The 21,301-nt window shown below is 42.0% G+C and overlaps 1 protein-coding gene across 2 annotated transcripts in view; it reads left to right on the forward strand.

Annotated features, from left to right (window-relative positions):
- The window catches only part of Cpsf100 (cleavage and polyadenylation specificity factor subunit 2), a 166,940-nt gene that overhangs the window by 99,099 nt on the left and 46,540 nt on the right, over positions 1-21,301 (forward strand). For both annotated transcript variants that reach the window (XM_071670573.1, XM_071670574.1), the window contains 2 exons: positions 4,429-4,573; positions 12,033-12,153. In XM_071670573.1, coding sequence (XP_071526674.1) covers positions 4,429-4,573; positions 12,033-12,153 — 266 coding nt within the window. The remainder of the gene's footprint in view (positions 1-4,428; positions 4,574-12,032; positions 12,154-21,301) is intronic.

Raw genomic sequence — 21,301 nt, forward strand, 5'->3', positions numbered from 1 at the left:
ACTTCACCAAACTACAGCTGACTAACTTCCCAAGCTCTCTAATCCACAACAGACTGCATACCTGACCCTCTCTCCAAAACTCTTGCATTCACCTCCCTAACAACCCCATCCATAAACAAATTTAACAGCCATGGAGACATCCTACACCCCTGCCGCAAACTGACATTCACTGGGAATCAATCACTTTCCTCTTTTCCTACTCATACACATGCATTACATCCTTGACAGAAACTTTTCACTGCTCCTAGCAACTTACCTCCCACACCATATAATCTTAATACCTTTCACAAAGCATCTCTATCAGCTTTATCATATGCCTTCTCCAGATCCTTAAATGCCACATACAAATCCATCTGTTTTTCTTTGTATTTCTGACATACATTCTTCAAAGCAAATACCTGATCTACTCATCCTCTACATCCTATACGTGCTGTCAATGGATTGAATCAGGGCACTTGAAGCATATAGGGTAAACCGTGGAAAATTTTGTGGAGCTGTGGTTTAGGTGCATTGCACATGACAGCTAGAGACTAAGTGTGAACGAATGTGGCTTTTTTTATCTTTTCCTAGCTCTACCTCTTGGGGGGATGCCATTTCATGTGTGGCGGGGTAGTGATGGGAATGGATGAAGGCAGTAAGTATGAATATGTACACGTGTATATATGTCTGTTTATGTATATGTATGTATAGTTTGAAATGTATAGGTATGTATATGTGCATGTGTGGGCGTTTATATATATATACATGTGTATGTGGGTGGGTTGGGCCATTCTTTCATCTGTTTCCTTTTGCTACCTTGCTAATGTGGGAGACAGTGATTTAAGTATAACAAATAAGAAAAATATGTGTATGAGAAGTGAGTCAGATTGAATTGAACAAGATGGAGAGAATACAGATATGGCCCATAAACAAGATAGATCGAATGGTGCATGGTAACTAACATGAATGACTAAAAGAACATTGAAGTTAGTACAGAATGAACCTAGAATTGATGACCATGCTGGTGTAGTAGCTGCTGAAAATATTAGCATTATACGACAAGCAAGACAGCTGAGAGAATGAGTCGAGGCAGTTGAGAGAAATGTGGTAAATGCATGAAAATAGCCTAGCCACCATGGCAAAATCTCATCGTAGTTACTTGTTGTTAGATACCTTTTTGGTGGAGTAAATGTCTTATCCTTTGTGAGACACCTGTTAGGCAGTAAGACCTGAGCTCAGCCTGGATTGCCCTTTGACTGAACAAGAACCTTCACTTGCTATTGGCATCAGATATCCCTAGCCATCATTATTGACACTGAAATATCATAAAGAAGTCTTCTTGGGCTTTCTACCTCCATATCCTAGAATAGGTCCAGGCTGGTTGCTGGGTGACCAAGCTTTTGGAACCCATGGTAAAACAGAGAGTTAATTACAGGAGGTGAGTTATTATTAGTGCTCTTGTAAAACTTTCTGTAAACTAAGGGACACACCATCAGGTTGTTGTGTGTGTGTGTCAATAATTATGAAGCAGGTTGGTACTGATGATCAGGGGACAGTGACATCATCTGTTGATTGGCTGGAGGATGGAGCCTGGCTAAGCAAGCTGAAGTTGTTATCATTGGATAAATGGTTAATATGTGATGAAAGGCATTTACCTCACTAAAGAGGAAGGAGGCTAAGAGATTTCAAAGCCTCAGAGATCCAAGATACCTTTCATGGCTTGCAAGACACCAGATTGAAAAGCAAGGGTTTTTCATACTTCAAAACTTACATTTTCCACCAAATGCTTTGCTTTCTGTTATTTCTGGTGCCATAATCAGCTTTATCCTTAGTTTTTTATGGCCATAAGATTTTGTGTTCATATTATGTTGATAAATTATTGTTTTTTTGTCATCAGAAAATATTTGGTTTCCATGCTTTCACCACTTTCACACCCTCAACACTCTAACACCACTCACTTCATCACCACATTCCTTCATTATGTGTACTCCATCACCACCCTTGCTCCACTGCCACCCTCGCTCCATCACCACCATAGGTTCCTCATCACCGTTGTTCCATCTCAGTCCTTGTTCCTTCACCACCCTGTGGCCATGTCAGTACTCCCATAGATAGAGTGCTTTCTATAGTGATGTCTTGAATCACTCCTTAACTTGTTTTGATAGTAGTTGGTTGGCAGCTAATGACCAGGAAGGTATATTATAATTATCATTGCTGCCTGCCTGGGTATCAGGGGGGTTAGTGACATCTGTGGTGTGAGCCAGCTCTTCAGTGGGTGCTAAGATGCACTCCTTTAATCCAGGTAGCTCCCTTATCTTTCTGCCTCACCCACATGTGGACTACTGGCATTCTGTCCACAAAATACAATCTCTCCTTGTCACACATAACACTTGACAACACTTAACTCACACAGCTCATTCTTCGTAACTTTAGATTTTCCTGTGGTGAGCGCTTTGTGCTAGCCCTTCCTTTTGGCAAAATGGTAGGAGCAATTGATGGAAGTAGTTGGTAGGAACATTTAGGTAGGAGAATTAGATAGAAACATTAGGTAGAAGTAGTCAATAGGAACTTTTGGTAGGAGCCTTTGCAAACACAGCACTAGACTTGCCCTCTGCCAGTGGCCTGCTGAGGGTGAGGCAGTAAAGGCTAAGAAGTGGCACTTGAGTTCAGTAGTTATGGAGAGACTATTGCCATGGCCACCCCTTTGAGGGAGTTCTAGAAGGGAACAGGCATCAGACATAGAGATAGATATAGTGCCTCATTAAACGTAGTATTCTTTTCAGATGTTATGTCTCGCCCTATCCATTGTATTATTTCTTATTTTTTGTACCACCTTTTCCCATGAGTCCTTTCTTGTGGTGTGCTCTAGCCTATCCTCCCCCCCTTTTTTGTAGGTGTATCATAATCTGTTTTATCTTTCACTCTTTCTTGTGTTGCTTCTCACCTTATTTATAGTGTTTTTCCAATTTTCTGTCCTGTTATTACTGGAGGAAGTAAAGTGTTTTAGATATTTGGGAGTGGATCTGGCAGCGGATGGAACCATGGAAGCGGAAGTGAATCATAGGGTGGGGGAGGGGGCGAAAATCCTGGGAGCCTTGAAGAATGTGTGGAAGTCGAGAACATTATCTCGGAAAGCAAAAATGGCTATGTTTGAAGGAATAGTGGTTCCAACAATGTTGTATGATTGCGAGGCGTGGGCTGTGGATAGAGTTGTGCGCAGGAGGGTGGATGTGCTGGAAATGAGATGTTTGAGGACAATGTGTGGAGTGAGGTGGTTTGATCGAGTAAGTAATGTAAGGGTAAGAGAGATGTGTGGAAATAAAAAGAGTGTGGTTGAGAGAGCAGAAGAGGGTGTTTTGAAATGGTTTGGGCACATGGAGAGAATGAGTGAGGAAAGATTGACCAAGAGGATATATGTGTCGGAGGTGGAGGGAACGAGGAGAAGTGGGAGACCAAATTGGAGGTGGAAAGATGGAGTGAAAAAGATTTTGAGTGAACATGCAGGAGGGTGAAAGGAGGGCAAGGAATAGAGTGAATTGGATTGATGTGGTATACCGGGGTTGACGTGCTGTCAGTGGATTGAATCAGGGCATGTGAAGCATCTGGGGTAAACCATGGAAAGTTCTGTGGGGCCTGGATGTGGAAAGGGAGCTGTGGTTTCGGGCATTATTGCATGACAGCTAGAGACTGAGTGTGAACGAATGGGGCCTTTGTTGTCTTTTCCTAGTGCTACCTCGCACACATGAGGGGGGAGGGGATGGTATTCCATGTGTGGCGAGGTGGCGATGGGAATGAATAAAGGCAGACAGTGTGAATTGTGTGCATGGGTATATATGTGTGTGTGTATATATGTGTACATTGAGATGTATAGGTATGTATATTTGCGTGTGTGGACGTGTATGTATATACATTGTGTATGGGGGTGGGTTGGGCCATTTCTTTCGTCTGTTCCCTTGCGCTACCTCGCAAACGCGGGAGACAGCGACAAAGCAAAATAAATAAATAAATAAATAAATAAATTATTACTGTTCATGTTTGATGTTTTTTCTTACTTTATTTGGAGTGTTCTTTATAATTTAGCTGATGGTAGCTAATGGCAGTTGAAAGAAATGGAAAATTTTGACCAAGACTCAAAATGCATGAAACTTAGAGTAAGGAAGAGCATAGAAGCTTTAATGAAAATGCATGAAACTTAGAGAAAGGAAGAGCATAGAAGCTTTAGTGAAATAGAAAAGATATTTTTGCAAAGTTCTTATCAGCTGCCACAAGAATTTTAGTACATGAGAACAGAGGGCATATGTGTAGGTGATAAGAGAAATGGTAGAGAATTGATGATTTTTCACAGAATTTTATTGAGCTGTGGTTAAGGGAGAATTCTTGAGACGTTGGGACTGGAATATTGTTGTGACACTTATGATGTAATTGGAAACCTCCATCCTTCATTTAAAGGGTAGAGACATCTAGTGACAGTGAAGATGATGAAGGGCTGGAGGCCGGCAAGCATGACATCATCGTATTGCATGAGAAAGCTGGAACACAGAGTATGTTTAGGAGTCGGAAACATCATCCCATGTTTCCTTTCCATGAAGAAAAGGTGAGAAGAAAAATTGATAATTTACTGATTTTATATATTCATATTCTGAAATATTTAAAACATCTTGGCCTTATGTGAAATGGACTACAAAGGACAGGTGTGCATGCTATCAAAGCACCACTGTATCACTTTGCAGTATCCCCTGTGATTACAGAGTTGTCATAGTTGATTTGCCAGCCGTGCTCCTGAGAAGGGACAGGGACCCAAAAACTTCATTCACAGCTTTTAGTTTAGTCTTATCATATTAAAACAGAAGGTGCCAGTCAAGGAATGCTCATACTGCTCAAAGGCTCAGGCTGGGTTGAGAAAGGGAGATAGGTAGTATGTTTGACGAAAGGAATGTGGACGTTCTAACTCCAGGTGAAACAAAGCTCAATGGAAGGGAGGAAGAATAGTTTGGGGATGCCTTAGGGGGTAAAGCTAGGGTTAGTGTGAGGATGAAACCTCCATGAAAAAATGATGGAGAGACAAGTTTTGGAAGGAATTGAGGAAGTGTGTCAGTAGTTTTGATGCAAGGGCTAGTGATGGGTGATGTAAAAGTGGAAGTGGGTAATGAGGCAGTTCAGATTATAATTTGGGGGGCATAGGGTATTCAGTAAAGTGAATGAAAATGGTGAACAGATTATGAAGAAGTGTGCTGAAAATGGACAGATGATAGAGAGCACCTGATTTGAAAAGAGGGATGTACATGAGTATACATGGGTGAAAGGGAAAGAAGGTACATGGGTGTTATTGGATTACATGCTAATTGATAGACATACAAAAGACTCTTGGCTATGAATATAATGAAAGGTGCAAATGGAGGGATGTCTGATCTTTACATTACCTAGTGGAGTCGAGGATGAAGCTTTGTAGAGGTTTTTGGAAGGAGAAATATTAGAGATGAGGAAAGGATGGTGAAAGTAAAAGTGAGCTTAGGAGAAAGCATTGTGTGAAGAAATACTGAGAGAGATTGGGTGTAGAATGGTAAAAGGTGAGAGTAAATAAGGCTAGGGGAGTCAGTATTTTACTTAGTAGTCGCTAGGCAACCAGTGACCAGGGAGGTATATTACCAGCACTACCCACCTGGGTATTGGGACTGTTAATGACTGCTGAATAGTGAGCTAGCAGTTTAGTAGTTGTCACACTCCTCTGACCCAGGAAGCTGCCTTTTCTCTGTCTCACCCACACATGGTTGGACTAATGGCATTTTGTTCACCAACATACAATCTCTCCTTGTCATACATAACACTAGACAACACTTAACTCACACAGCTCAGTCTTCATTTTTTTTTTTTTTTTTTTTTTTTTTCTTTGTCGCTGTCTCCCGCGTTTGCGAGGTAGCGCAAGGAAACAGACGAAAGAAATGGCCCAACCCACCCCCATACACATGCCTTGATTCAATCCACTGACAGCACGTCAACCCCGGTATACCACATCGCTCCAATTCACTCTATTCTTTGCCCTCCTTTCACCCTCCTGCATGTTCAGGCCCCGATCACACAAAATCTTTTTCACTCCATCTTCCCACCTCCAATTTGGTCTCCCTCTTCTCCTCGTTCCCTCCACCTCCGACACATATATCCTCTTGGTCAATCTTTCCTCACTCATTCTCTCCATGTGACCAAACCATTTCAAAACACCCTCTTCTGCTCTCTCAACCACGCTCTTTTTATTTCCACACATCTCTCTTACCCTTACGTTACTTACTCGATCAAACCACCTCACACCACACATTGTCCTCAAACATCTCATTTCCAGCACATCCATCCTCCTGCGCACAACTCTATCCATAGTCCACGCCTTGCAACCATACAACATTGTTGGAACCAGTATTCCTTCAAACATAGCCATTTTTGCTTTCCGAGATAATGTTCTCGACTTCCACACATTCTTCAAGGCTCCCAGAATTTTCGCCCCCTCCCCCACCCTATGATCCACTTCCGCTTCCATGGTTCCATCCGCTGCCAGATCCACTCCCAGATATCTAAAACACTTCACTTCCTCCAGTTTTTCTCCATTCAAACTCACCTCCCAGTTGAATTGACCCTCAACCCTACTGTACCTAATTACCTTGCTCTTATTCACATTTACTCTTAACTTTCTTCTTTAACACACTTTACCAAACTCAGTCACCAGCTTCTGCAGTTTCTCACATGAATCAGCCACCAGCGCTGTATCATCAGCGAACAACAACTGACTCACTTCCCAAGCTCTCTCATCCCCAACAGACTTCATACTTGCCCCTCTTTCCAAAACTCTTGCATTCACCTCCCTAACAACCCCATCCATAAACAAATTAAACAACCATGGAGACATCACACACCCCTGCCGCAAACCTACATTCACTGAGAACCAATCACTTTCCTCTCTTCCTACACGTACACATGCCTTACATCCTCGATAAAAACTTTTCACTGCTTCTAACAACTTGCCTCCCACACCATATATTCTTAATACCTTCCACAGAGCATCTCTATCAACTCTATCATATGCCTTCTCCAGATCCATAAATGCTACATACAAATCCATTTGCTTTTCTAAGTATTTCTCATACATTCTTCAAAGCAAACACCTGATCCACACATCCTCTACCACTTTTGAAACCACACTGCTCTTCCCCAATCTGATGCTCTGTACATGCCTTCACCCTCTCAATCAATACCCTCCCATATAATTTGCCAGGAATACTCAACAAACTTATACCTCTGTAATTTGAGCACTCACTCTTATCCCCTTTGCCTTTGTACAATGGCACTATGCACGCATTCCGCCAATCCTCAGGCACCTCACCATGAGTCATTTTTTTTTTTTTTTTTTTTTTTTTATACTTTGTCGCCTGAACATGCAGGAGGGTGAAAGGAGGGCAAGGAATAGAGTGAATTGGAGCGATGTGGTATACAGGGTTTGACGTGCTGTCAGTGGATTGAATCAAGGCATGTGAAGCGTCTGGGGTAAACCATGGAAAGCTGTGTAGGTATGTATATTTGCGTGTGTGGACGTGTGTATGTACATGTGTATGGGGGGGGGGGGGGTTGGGCCATTTCTTTCGTCTGTTTCCTTGCGCTACCTCGCAAACGCGGGAGACAGCGACAAAGTATAAAAAAAAAAAAAAAAAAAATACTTTGTCGCTGTCTCCCGCGTTTGCGAGGTAGCGCAAGGAAACAGATGAAAGAAATGGCCCAACCCATCCCCATACACATGTATATACATACATCCACACACGCAAATATACATACCTACACAGCTTTCCATGGTTTACCCCAGACGCTTCACATGCCCTGATTCAATCCACTGACAGCACGTCAACCCCGGTATACCACATCGCTCCAATTCACTCTATTCCTTGCCCTCCTTTCACCCTCCTGCATGTTCAGGCCCCGATCACATGAGTCATACATACATACATACATACATACATACATACATACATACATACATACATACATACATTAAATAACCTTACCAACCAGTCAACAATACAGTCACCCCCTTTTTTAATAAATTCCACTGCAATACCATCCAAACCTGCTGCCTTGCCGGCTTTCATCTTCCGCAAAGCTTTTACTACCTCTTCTCTGTTTACCAACTCATTTTCCCTAACCCTCGCACTTTGCACACCACCTCGACCAAAACACCCTATATCTGCCACTCTATCATCAAACACATTCAACAAACCTTCAAAATACTCACTCCATCTCCTTCTCACATCACCACTGCTTGTTATCACCTCCCCATTTGCGCCCTTCACTGAAGTTCCCATTTGCTTCCTTGTCTTACGCACTTTATTTACCTCCTTCCAGAACATCTTTTTATTCTCCCTAAAATTTAATGATACTCTCTCACCCCAACTCTCATTTGCCCTTTTTTTCACCTCTTGCACCTTTCTCTTGACCTCCTGTCTCTTTCTTTTATACGTCTCCCACTCAATTGCATTTTTTCCCTGCAAAAATCGTCCAAATGCCTCTCTCTTCTCTTTCACTAATACTCTTACTTCTTCATCCCACCACTCACTACCCTTTCTAATCAACCCACCTCCCACTCTTCTCATGCCACAAGCATCTTTTGCGCAATCCATCACTGATTCCCTAAATACATCCCATTCCTCCCCCACTCCCCTTACTTCCATTGTTCTCACCTTTTTCCATTCTGTACTCAGTCTCTCCTGGTACTTCCTCACACAAGTCTCCTTCCCACGCTCACTTACTCTCACCACCCTCTTCACCCCAACATTCACTCTTCTTTTCTGAAAACCCATACAAATCTTCACCTTAGCCTCCACAAGATAATGATCAGACATCCCTCCAGTTGCACCTCTCAGCACATTAACATCCAAAAGTCTCTCTTTCGCGCGCCTGTCAATTAACACGTAATCCAATAACGCTCTCTGGCCATCTCTCCTACTTACATAAGTATACTTATGTATATCTCGCTTTTTAAACCAGGTATTCCCAATCATCAGTCCTTTTTCAGCACATAAATCTACAAGCTCTTCACCATTTCCATTTACAACACTGAACACCCCATGTATACCAATTATTCCCTCAACTGCCACATTACTCACCTTTGCATTCAAATCACCCAACACTATAACCCAGTCTCGTGCATCAAAACCACTAACACAGTCATTCAGCTGCTCCCAAAACACTTGCCTCTCATGATCTTTCTTCTCATGCCCAGGTGCATATGCACCAATAATCACCCATCTCTCTCCATCAACTTTCAGTTTTACCCATATTAATCGAGAATTTACTTTCTTACATTCTATCACATACTTCCACAACTCCTGTTTCAGGAGTACTGCTACTCCTTCCCTTGCTCTTGTCCTCTCACTAACCCCTGACTTTACTCCCAAGACATTCCCAAACTACTCTTCCCCTTTACCCTTGAGCTTCGTTTCACTCAGAGCCAACACATCGAGGTTCCTTTCCTCAAACATACTACCTATCTCTCCTTTTTTCACATCTTGGTTACATCCACACACATTTAGGCACCCCAATCTGAGCCTTCGAGGAGGATGAGCACTCCCCGCGTGACTCCTTCTTCTGTTTCCCATTTTAGAAAGTTAAAAAAATACAAGGAGGGGAGGATTTCTGGCCCCCCGCTCCCGTCCCCTCTAGTCGCTTTTTACGACACGCGAGGAATGCGTGGGAAGTATTCTTTCACCCCTATCCCCAGGGATAATATACATATATATATACACATACACACACATACACACACACACGCACATATACACACACACACACATACATATATATACATGTGAAAAATGTAAGAAACAATTTAGAAAACTGAAACTTCTAGCTTGAAATGAAATGAAAAAATGAATGTCACATAATGGTAGGAGCAACAGAAAGAAGTGTTTGGTAGTAACTATTAGGCAGGAGCATTAGTTAGAAACACTAAGTGGATGTAGTGGGTATGATCATTAGGCAGGAGCATTAGATAGAAGTAATCAAGAGGAAAATTAGGTTGGAGCCTTTGCAAACACTGTCTGTGCTGAGTTACCCTCTGCCAGTGGCCTGTTAAGGGTGAGGCACTAAAGGCTAAGAAGTGGCACTGGAGTTCACTAGTTTTGGAGACCCTATTGACAAAGCCACCCCCTTGAGGGAGTTCAAAGATATAGATAGATAGATGGGCTTAGTATGTGCAAGAGAAGAGTGTGGCATGCTGCAGGCGGGATTTGGGTAGGTGAGAAAAGATGGTGAGTGATGGGATGATGATGTAAATTTGTTTGTGAAAGAGAAGAGAGAGATATATGGATGGTATTTATAGGGAAGGAATGTAAGTGATTGGGAGGTGTGCAAAAGAAAGCAATAGGAAGTCAAGAGGAAGGTGCAGGGGCTGAAAAAAGGTCAAATGAGAATTAGGGTGAGTCTCTTCAGACTTCTGAGAGAATGAAAAGCTGTAATGGAAGAGGTTCATTGTGTGATATAAACAAGAGAACACATGGCAACATGAATGAAGGGAGCAAATGGTGAATTACTAATGGGCAGTGATGAGGATACAGAGAGAGCATTTTGAAGGATTGTTGAATGTTTCATGATCGGGTGACAGATATAGGGTGTTTGGGTCAGGAAGGGATGCAAAGTGAGAGTGTTGGAAAAGTGATTTGGTGAAGAGAGAGATAGTGAAAGCCTTGTATGAGATGAAATGTGGCAAGACTGCTGGAGTGGATGGTATTACAGTTGAATTTCTCAAGAAAGGGGATGACTGTGTTTTTGATTGGCTATTTAGGATTTTCAGTGTATGTATGGATCATGGTGAGGTGCCTGCAGATTGGCAGAATGCATGTTTAGTGACTTCATATATTATCAAGGGGACAAAGTTGAGTGTTTTGATTATAGAGGTACAAGTTTCTTGAGTGTACCTGTTAAATTATATGGAAGAGTGTTAATTGAAAGGGTGGTGGCATGCACAGAGCATTAGATTAGGAAAATACACTGGTTTCTGGAGTGGTAGAGGATATGTTGAGTAAGTGTTTGTTCAGATGTGTGTGAGAAATATTTAGAGAAACTAAAGGGTTTGTATATGGCATGTATGGATATTGATAAAGATTTTGATAGGATTGATGAAAATGCTTTATGGAAAGTGTTATGAATAGTTATTGGAAGAAAGCTCTCAGCAGCTGTGAAGTGTTTTTATCAAGAGAGTAAGCTGTATGTGGGTAGGTAGAGAGAAGTGCGAGTTGTTCCATGTGAAGGTGGGTCTCTGGCAGCTGTGTTTAATGTCACTATTGCTGTTTAATTTATTTACAAAGTGTTATGGAGGTAAATGCAGGAATCTTGGGGAGTGGGGCAGGTAAGCAGTCTGGGGTGGAAGGGGCTTGGGAAATGAGTCAGTTGTTTGCTGATGACAGCATTGATAGTAAATTGGAGTGCGAAACTGCAGAGTTGGAGTTTGAGAGTGTGTGAAAGGAGAATGTAGATAGTAAGTGTAAATGAAAGCAAGGTTATTAGGTTCAGCAGAGGAGAGAGACAGATTAGTTGGGGTGTAAGCTTGAATGAAGTAAACTTAGAGGAAGTGAAGTTTTTAAGATAGCTGGTTGTGGACATGGCAGCAAATGGAATCATGGAAGTGTAAGTGAGTCATAGGATAGGTGAGGGTGCGAAGGTTTTAGGAGCATTGAGAAATGTGTGGAAAGATACATCACCATCTAGGAGGGCAAAAATGAGTATGTTTGAAGGTATAGTAATTCCATCGTTGTTGTATGGATGTGAGGCATGTCCTATAGAGGAGAATTTATGCATTAATGTTTATTTTTACTTTGTAAAGTGATGTATTTGACCATCTTTATCTAGATATACTTATTTGTTCATTCAAAGCTGGAATGCAAGTGGAGATTATCCTCCAGATTACTTTGCTCATAGCAACAACACCCATACTGGTACCTTTCTGTCACTTGACTTTTATTTCATTTTCAGCCTTGCCACTCTCCTGCTCATGATTATCCCAAGTTTCATCTAATTTATTTTAGGTCCGTGGAGATGACTATGGTGAATTTATTAATCTAGATGACTTTGATGTTGGATCTACAAAAGAGGAAAACAAAGAGAATATAGATCTACAAATTCCTTATGAAGAAGAAGACATTATGGGTAAGTAAAAGTGGATATAGAAAGCTAGGTATGAGGTCATTCTAAGGAAGACATTCTAAATGCAAAAGGAATATCAGTGAACTAGAGTATATGGGGGAAAGGGATGTACAATAAATTTGGAGCCACAGACTGATAAAGATTTAAAAGAATTTTTTTTTTTTTTTTTTTTTTTTTGCTTTGTCGCTGTCTCCCGCATTTGCGAGGTAGCGCAAGGAAACAGACGAAAGAAATGGCCCAACCCACCCCCATACACATGTATATACATACGTCCACACACGCAAATATACTTACCTACACAGCTTTCCATGGTTTACCCCAGACGCTTCACATGCCCTGATTCAATCCACTGACAGCACCCACATCCTCCAATTCACTCTATTCCTTGCCCTCCTTTCACCCTCCTGCATGTTCAGGCCCCGATCACACAAAATCTTTTTCACTCCATCTTTCCACCTCCAATTTGGTCTCCCTCTTCTCCTCGTTCCCTCCACCTCCGACACATATATCCTCTTGGTCAATCTTTCCTCACTCATTCTCTCCATGTGCCCAAACCACTTCAAAACACCCTCTTCTGCTCTCTCAACCACGCTCTTTTTATTTCCACACATCTCTCTTACCCTTACGTTACTCACTCGATCAAAACACCTCACACCATACATTGTCCTCAAACATCTCATTTCCAGCACATCCATCCTCCTGCGCACAACTCTATCCATAGCCCACGCCTCGCAACCATACAACATTGTTGGAACCATTATTCCTTCAAACATACCCATTTTTGCTTTCCGAGATAATGTTCTCGACTTCCACACATTCTTCAAGGCCCCCAGAATTTTCGCCCCCTCCCCCACCCTATGATCCACTTCCGCTTCCATGGTTCCATCCGCTGCCAGATCCACTCCCAGATATCTAAAACACTTCACTTCCTCCAGTTTTTCTCCATTCAAACTCACCTCCCAATTGACTTGACCCTCAACCCTACTATACCTAATAACCTTGCTCTTTTTCACATTTACTCTTAACTTTCTTCTTCCACACACTTTACCAAACTCAGTCACCAGCTTCTGCAGTTTCTCACATGAATCAGCCACCAGCGCTGTATCATCAGCGAACAACAACTGACTCACTTCCCAAGCTCTCTCATCCCCAACAGACTTCATACTTGCCCCTCTTTCCAAGACTCTTGCATTTACCTCCCTAACAACCCCATCCATAAACAAATTAAACAACCATGGAGACATCACACACCCCTGCCGCAAACCTACATTCACTGAGAACCAATCACTTTCCTCTCTTCCTACACGTACACATGCCTTACATCCTCGATAAAAACTTTTCACTGCTTCTAACAACTTGCCTCCCACACCATATATTCTTAATACCTTCCACAGAGCATCTCTATCAACTCTATCATATGCCTTCTCCAGATCCATAAATGCTACATACAAATCCATTTGCTTTTCTAAGTATTTCTCACATACATTCTTCAAAGCAAACACCTGATCCACACATCCTCTACCACTTCTGAAACCACACTGCTCTTCCCCAATCTGATGCTCTGTACATGCCTTCACCCTCTCAATCAATACCCTCCCATATAATTTACCAGGAATACTCAACAAACTTATACCTCTGTAATTTGAGCACTCACTCTTATCCCCTTTGCCTTTGTACAATGGCACTATGCACGCATTCCGCCAATCCTCAGGCACCTCACCATGAGTCATACATACATTAAATAACCTTACCAACCAGTCAACAACACAGTCACCCCCTTTTTTTATAAATTCCACTGCAATACCATCCAAACCTGCTGCCTTGCCGGCTTTCATCTTCCGCAAAGCTTTTACTACCTCTTCTCTGTTTACCAAATCATTTTCCCTAACCCTCTCACTTTGCACACCACCTCGACCAAAACACCCTATATCTGCCACTCTGTCATCAGACACATTCAACAAACCTTCAAAATACTCATTCCATCTCCTTCTCACATCACCACTACTTGTTATCACCTCCCCATTTACGCCCTTCACTGAAGTTCCCATTTGCTCCCTTGTCTTACGCACCCTATTTACCTCCTTCCAGAACATCTTTTTATTCTCCCTAAAATTTAATGATACCCTCTCACCCCAACTCTCATTTGCCCTTTTTTTTCGCCTCTTGCACCTTTCTCTTGACCTCCTGTCTCTTTCTTTTATACATCTCCCACTCAATTGCATTTTTTCCCTGCAAAAATCATCCAAATGCCTCTCTCTTCTCTTTCACTAATACTCTTACTTCTTCATCCCACCACTCACTACCCTTTCTAATCAACCTTCTAATCAAAAAGAAATAATATATATTATATTTAATTATTATACTTAGTCGCTGTCTCCCACGTTAGCAAGGTAGCGCAAGAAGACAAATGAAAGAATGGCTCAACCCACCCACATACACATGTATATACATAAAAGCCCACACACGCTCATATACTTACCTATACATTTCAACAAATACATACATATACATACTTATACTTTGTTGCTGTCTCCCGTGTTAGTGAGGTAGCGCAAGGAAACAAACGAAAGAATGGCCCAACCCACCCACATATAGATACATATACACATCCACACATGCACATATACATATACACATGCACCTATACATTTCACAGTATACATATATGTACATACACAGACATACACATATATACACATGTACATAGTTCATACTTGCTGCCTATATTCATTTCCGTTGCCACCCTGCCACACATGAAATGACAACCCCCTCCCCCCTCATGCATGCGAAGTAGTTCTAGGAAAAGACAACAAGGGCCGCATTCATTCACTCTCAGTCTCTAGCTGTCAGGTATAATGCACCGAAACCACAGCTCCCTTTCCACATCCAGGCCCCACAAAACTTTCCATGGTTTACCTTAGAGGCTTCACATTCCCTGGTTCAATCCATTGACAGCACGTCGACCCCGGTATACCACATCATTCCAATTCACTCTATTACTTGCACGCCTTTCACCCTCTTGCATGTTCAGGCCCCAGTCGCTCAAAATCTTTTTCACTCCATCTTTCCACCTCCAGTTTGGTCTCTCACTTCTCCTCATTCCCTTCACCTCTGACACATATATCCTCTTTGTCAATCTTTCCTCACTCATTCTCTCCATGTGACCAAACCATTTCGATACACCCTCTTCTGCTCTCACCACCACACTCTTTGTATTTCCACACATCTCTTGTACCCTTTCATTACTTACTTGATCAAACCACCTCACCACATATATATCAGGGGTTAAGGGAAAAAGAATTTTTCCCGTGTATTACCTGCATGTCATAAAAGGCAACTAAAAGGAGTGGGGGTGGGGACTGGAAATCCTCCTCTCTGTTTTACTTTTCCAAAAGAAGGAACTGAGATAAGAGCAAAGTGAGGAGTTTGCCCTTTAATGTTCATTTATCTGTTCTTGAATACTTCCTCACTAATGTGGGAAATGTATGAAAAATGTATTATTATTCATTTATATATATTATACTTTGTTGCTGTCTCCCACGTTAGCGAGGTAGTGCAAGGAAACAGACAAAAGAATGGCCCTACCCACCCACATTCACATGTATATACATACATGTCCACATGCACATATACATACCTGTACATCTCAACGTATACATATATATACACACACAGACACATACATATATACACATGTACATAATTCATAGTCTGCCTTTATTCATTCCCGTCGCCACTCCACCACACATGAAATAATAACCCCCTCCCCCCTCATGTGTGCGAGGTAGCGCTAGGAAAAGACAACAAAGGCCACATTCGTTCACACTCAGTCTCTAGCTGTCATGTATAATGCACCGAAACCACAGCTCCCTTTCCACATCCAGGCCCCACAGAACTTTCCATGGTTTACCCCAGACGCTTCACATGCCCTGGTTCAATCCATTGACAGCACATCAACCTCAGTATACCACATCGTTCCAATTCACTCTATTCCTTGCACGCCTTTCATCCTCCTGCATGTTCAGGCCCCGATAACTCAAAATCATTTTCACTCCATCTTTCCACCTTCAATTTGGCCTCCCACTTCTTGTTCCCTCCACCTCTGACACATATATCCTCTTGGTCAATCTTTCCTCACTCATTCTCTCCATGTGACCAAACCATTTCAAAACACCCTCTTCTGCTCTCTCAACCACACTCTTTTTATTACCACACATCTCTCTTACCCTTTCATTACTTACTTGATCAAACCACCTCACACCACATATTGTCCTCAAACATCTCATTTCCAGCACATCCACCCTCCTCTGCATAACTCTATCTATAGCCCATGCCTCATAACCATATGTCATTGTTGTAACCACTATTCCTTCAAACATGCCCATTTTTGCTTTCCAGGATAACGTTCTCAACTTCCACACATACTTCAACACTCCCAGAACTTTTGCCCCCTCCCCCACCCTATGATTCACTTCCGCTTCTATGGTTCCATTCGCTGCCAAATCCACTCCCAGATATCTACAACATTTCACTTCCTCCAGTTTTTCTCCATTCAAACTTACCTCCCAGTTTGCCTTCTCCCTCAATCCTACTGTACCTAATAACCTTGCTCTTATTCACATTTACTCTCAGCTTTCTTCTTTCACACACTTTACCAAACTCAGTCACAAACTTCTGCAGTTTCTCACCCGAATCAGCCACCAACACTGCATCATCAGCGAACAAGGAAACAGAAGAAAGAATGGCCTAACCCACCCACATACACATGTATGTACATGAGCGTCCACACATGCACATATACATACCTATACTTTTCAACGTATACATACATATACATGCACAGACATATACATATATACACATGTACATAATTCATACTTGCTACCTTCATTCATTCCCGTTGCCACCTCGCCACACATGAAATGACACCCCCCTCCCTCGGCATGTGCCATTCACCTTCCTGTACATTCAGGCCCCGATCGCTCAAAATCTTTTTCACTCCATCCTTCCACCTCCAATTTGGTCTCCCACTTCTCCTCTTTCCCTCCACCTCTGACACACATATCCTCTTTGTCACTCTTTCCTTACTCATTCTCTCCATGTGACCAAACCATTTCAATACACCCTCTTCTGCACTCTCGACCACACTCTTTTTGTTACCACACATCTCTCTTATCCTTTCATCATTTACTTGATCAAACCACCTCACACCACATATTGTCCTCAAACATCTCTTTTCCAACACATCCGCCCTCCTCCGCATAACCCTATCTATCGCCCATGCCTCACAACCATATAACATTGTTGGAACCACTATTCCTTCAAACATACCCATTTTTGCTTTCCAAGATAACGTTCTCACCTTCCACACATTCTTCAACGCTCCCAGAACCATCACCTCCTCTCCCACCCTGTGACTCACTTCTGCTTCCATGGTTCCATTTGCTGACAGATCCACTCCCAGATATCTAAAACACTTCACTTCCTGCAGTTTTTCTCCATTCAAACTCACCTCCCAATTTACTTCTCCCTTAACCCTACTGAACCTAATAACCTTGCTCTTATTTACATTTACTCTTAGCTTTCTTCTCTCACACACTTTACCAATCTCAGTCACCAACTTCTGTAGTTTCTCACCTGAATCAACCACCAGAACTGTATCATCAGTGAACAACAACTGACTCACTTCCCAAGCCCTCTCATCCACAACAGACTGCATAGTTGCCCCTCTCCAAAACTCTTGCATTCACCTCCCTAACAACCCCATCCATAGATGAATTAAACAACCATGGAGACATCACGCATCCTTGCCACAGACTGACATTCACTAGAAACCAATCACTTTCCTCTCATCCTACACGTACACATGCCTTACATTGTCGATAAAAGCTTTTCTCTTCTTCTAGCAACTTACCTCCTGCACCATATACTCTTAATTCCTTCCATAGGGCATCTCTATCAGCTCTATCATATGCCTCCTCCAGATCCATAAATGCTACATACAAGTCCATTTGTTTTTCCAAGTATTTCTCACATACATTCTTCAAAGCAAACACCTGATCCACACATCCTCTACCACTTCTGAAACAAACTGCTCCTACCCAATCTGATGCTCTGTACATTCCTTGACCCTCTCAGTCAATACCCTCCCATATAATTTCCCAGGAATACTCAACAAACTTATACCTCTGTAATTTGAGCACTCACCTGTATCCCCTTTGCCTTTGTACAGTGGCACTATACATGCATTCCGCCAAGCCTCAGGCACTTCACCATGAACCATACATATATTGAATATCCTCACCAACTAGTCAACAACACAGTCACCCCCTTTTTTTGATAAATTCCACAGCAATACCATCCAAACCTGCCGCCTTGTTAGCTTTCTTCTTCTGAAAAGCTTTCACTACCTCTTCTCTGTTTACCAAATCATTTTCCCTAACCCTCTCACTTAACACACCACCTTGACCAAAACACCCTATATCTGCCACTCTGTAATCAAACACATTCAACAAACCTTCAAAATACTCACTCCACCTCCCTCCCATTTCACCACTACTTGTTATTACCTCCCAATTTGCCCCCTTCACCAATGTTCCCATTTGTTTTCTTGTCATGCGCTTTATTTACCTCCTTCCAGAACATCTTTTTATTCTCCCTAAAATTTGATGATACTCTCTCTCCCCAACTCTCATTTGCCCTCTTTTTCACCTCTTGCACTTTTTCTTGACCTCTTGCCTCTTTCTTTTATACATCTCCTGGTCATTGGCACTATTTCCCTGCAAAAATCGTCCAAATGCCTCTCTCTTCTCTTTCACTAACAACCTCACTTCTTCATCCCACCACTTACTACCCTTTCTAGTCTGCCCAACTCCCGCCTTTCTCATGCCACAGTCATCTTTTGTGCAAGCCATAATGTTTCCCTAAATACATCCCATTCTTCCCCCACTCCCCTTATGTCATTTGCTCTCACCTTTTTCCATTCTGCACCCATTCTCTCCTGGTACTTCCTCACACAAGTCTCCTTCCCAAGCTCACTTACTCTCATCACTCTCTTCACCCTAATGTTCTCTCTTCTTTCCTGAAAATCTCTACATATCTTCACCTTCGCTTCCACAAGATAATGATCAGACGTCCCTTCAGTTGCCCCTCTCAGCACATTAACATCCAAAAGTCTCTCTTTCACGCGCTTATCAATTAACACGTAATCCAATAATACTGTCTGGCCATCTCTCCTATTTACATACATATACTTATGTATATCTCTTTTTAAACCAGATATTCCCAATCACCAGTCTTTTTTCAGCACACAAATCTACAAGTTCTTCACCATTTCCCTTTACAACACTGAACACCCCATGTACCCCAGTTATACTCTTACCTACCATTATTATTCCCCTTTGCATTCAAATCACCCATCACTATAACCCAGTCTCGTGCATGAAAGCTGCTAAGACACTCACTCAGCTGCTCCCAGAACACTTGCCTCTCATGATCTTCCTTCTCATGACCAGGTGCATAGGCACCAATAATCACCCATTTCTCTCCATCTGCTTTCAGTTTTACCCATATCAATCTAGAGTTTACTTTATTACACTCTATCACATATATATGTATATGTGTGTTTATGTATATGTATGTATACATGTTTATGTATAAGTTGATATGGATATGTATGTATGTGGGCATTTATGTATATGTATGTGTATATGAGTGGATGGGCCATTCTTCATCCGTTTCCTGGTGCTACCTCACTGATGCGGGGAAACAGCGATTATGTATAATGAAAAAATATTATATATATATATGTGTATATATATGTATATATATATATATATATATATATATATATATATATATATATATATATATATATATATATATATTTTTTTTTCATACTATTCGCCATTTCCCGCATTAGCGAGGTAGCGTTAAGAACAGAGGACTGGGCCTTTGAGGGAATATCCTCATATGGCCCCCTTCTCTGTTCCTTCTTTTGGAAAATTTAAAAAAAAAAATGAGAGGGGAGGATTTCCAGCCCCCCGCTCCCTTCCCTTTTAGTCGCCTTCTACGACATGCAGGGAATACGTGGGAAGTATTCTTTCTCCCCTATATATATTTATCTATTTATTCACTTTGCTCCGTCGCTGTCTCCCGCGCTAGCGAGGTAGTGCAAGGAAACAGACGAAAGAATGGCCCAACCCACCCACACACACATGCATACACATACACGTCCACACACACCAACATATACACACCTATACATCTCAACGCACACACATATATACACACACAGACATATACATATATACCCATGTACATAATTCATACTGTCCGCCTTTATTCATTCCCATCGCCACCCCGCCACACATGGAATAACAACATCCTTCCCCCTCATGTGTGTGAGGTAGTGCTAGGAAAAGACAACAAAGGCCCTATTCGTTCACACTCAGTTTCTAGCTGTCATGTAATAATGCACCGAAACCATTATATATATATATATATATATATATATATATATATATATATATATATATATATATATATATATATATTTTTTTTTTTTTTTTTTTTATACCTCGTCGCTGTCTCCCGCGTTTGCGAGGTAGCGCAAGGAAACAGATGAAAGAAATGGCCCAACCCCCCCCATACACATGTACATACATACGTCCACACACGCAAATATACATACCTACACAGCTTTCCATGGTTTACCCCGGACGCTTCACATGCCTTGATTCAATCCACTGACAGCACGTCAACCCCTGTATACCACATCGCTCCAATTCACTCTATTCCTTGCCCTCCTTTCACCCTCCTGCATGTTCAGGCCCTGATCACACAAAATCCTTTTCACTCCATCTTTCCACCTCCAATTTGGTCTCCCTCTTCTCCTCGTTCCCTCCACCTCCGACACATATATCCTCTTGGTCAATCTTTCCTCACTCATTCTCTCCATGTGCCCAAACCACTTCAAAACACCCTCTTCTGCTCTCTCAACCACGCTCTTTTTATTTCCACACATCTCTCTTACCCTTACATTACTTACTCGATCAAACCACCTCACACCACACATTGTCCTCAAACATCTCATTTCCAGCACATCCATCCTCCTGCGCACAACTCTATCCATAGCCCACGCCTCGCAACC

The sequence above is a fragment of the Panulirus ornatus genome, chromosome 15, assembly GCF_036320965.1.
Source record: "Panulirus ornatus isolate Po-2019 chromosome 15, ASM3632096v1, whole genome shotgun sequence".
Lineage (NCBI taxonomy): Eukaryota > Metazoa > Arthropoda > Malacostraca > Decapoda > Palinuridae > Panulirus > Panulirus ornatus.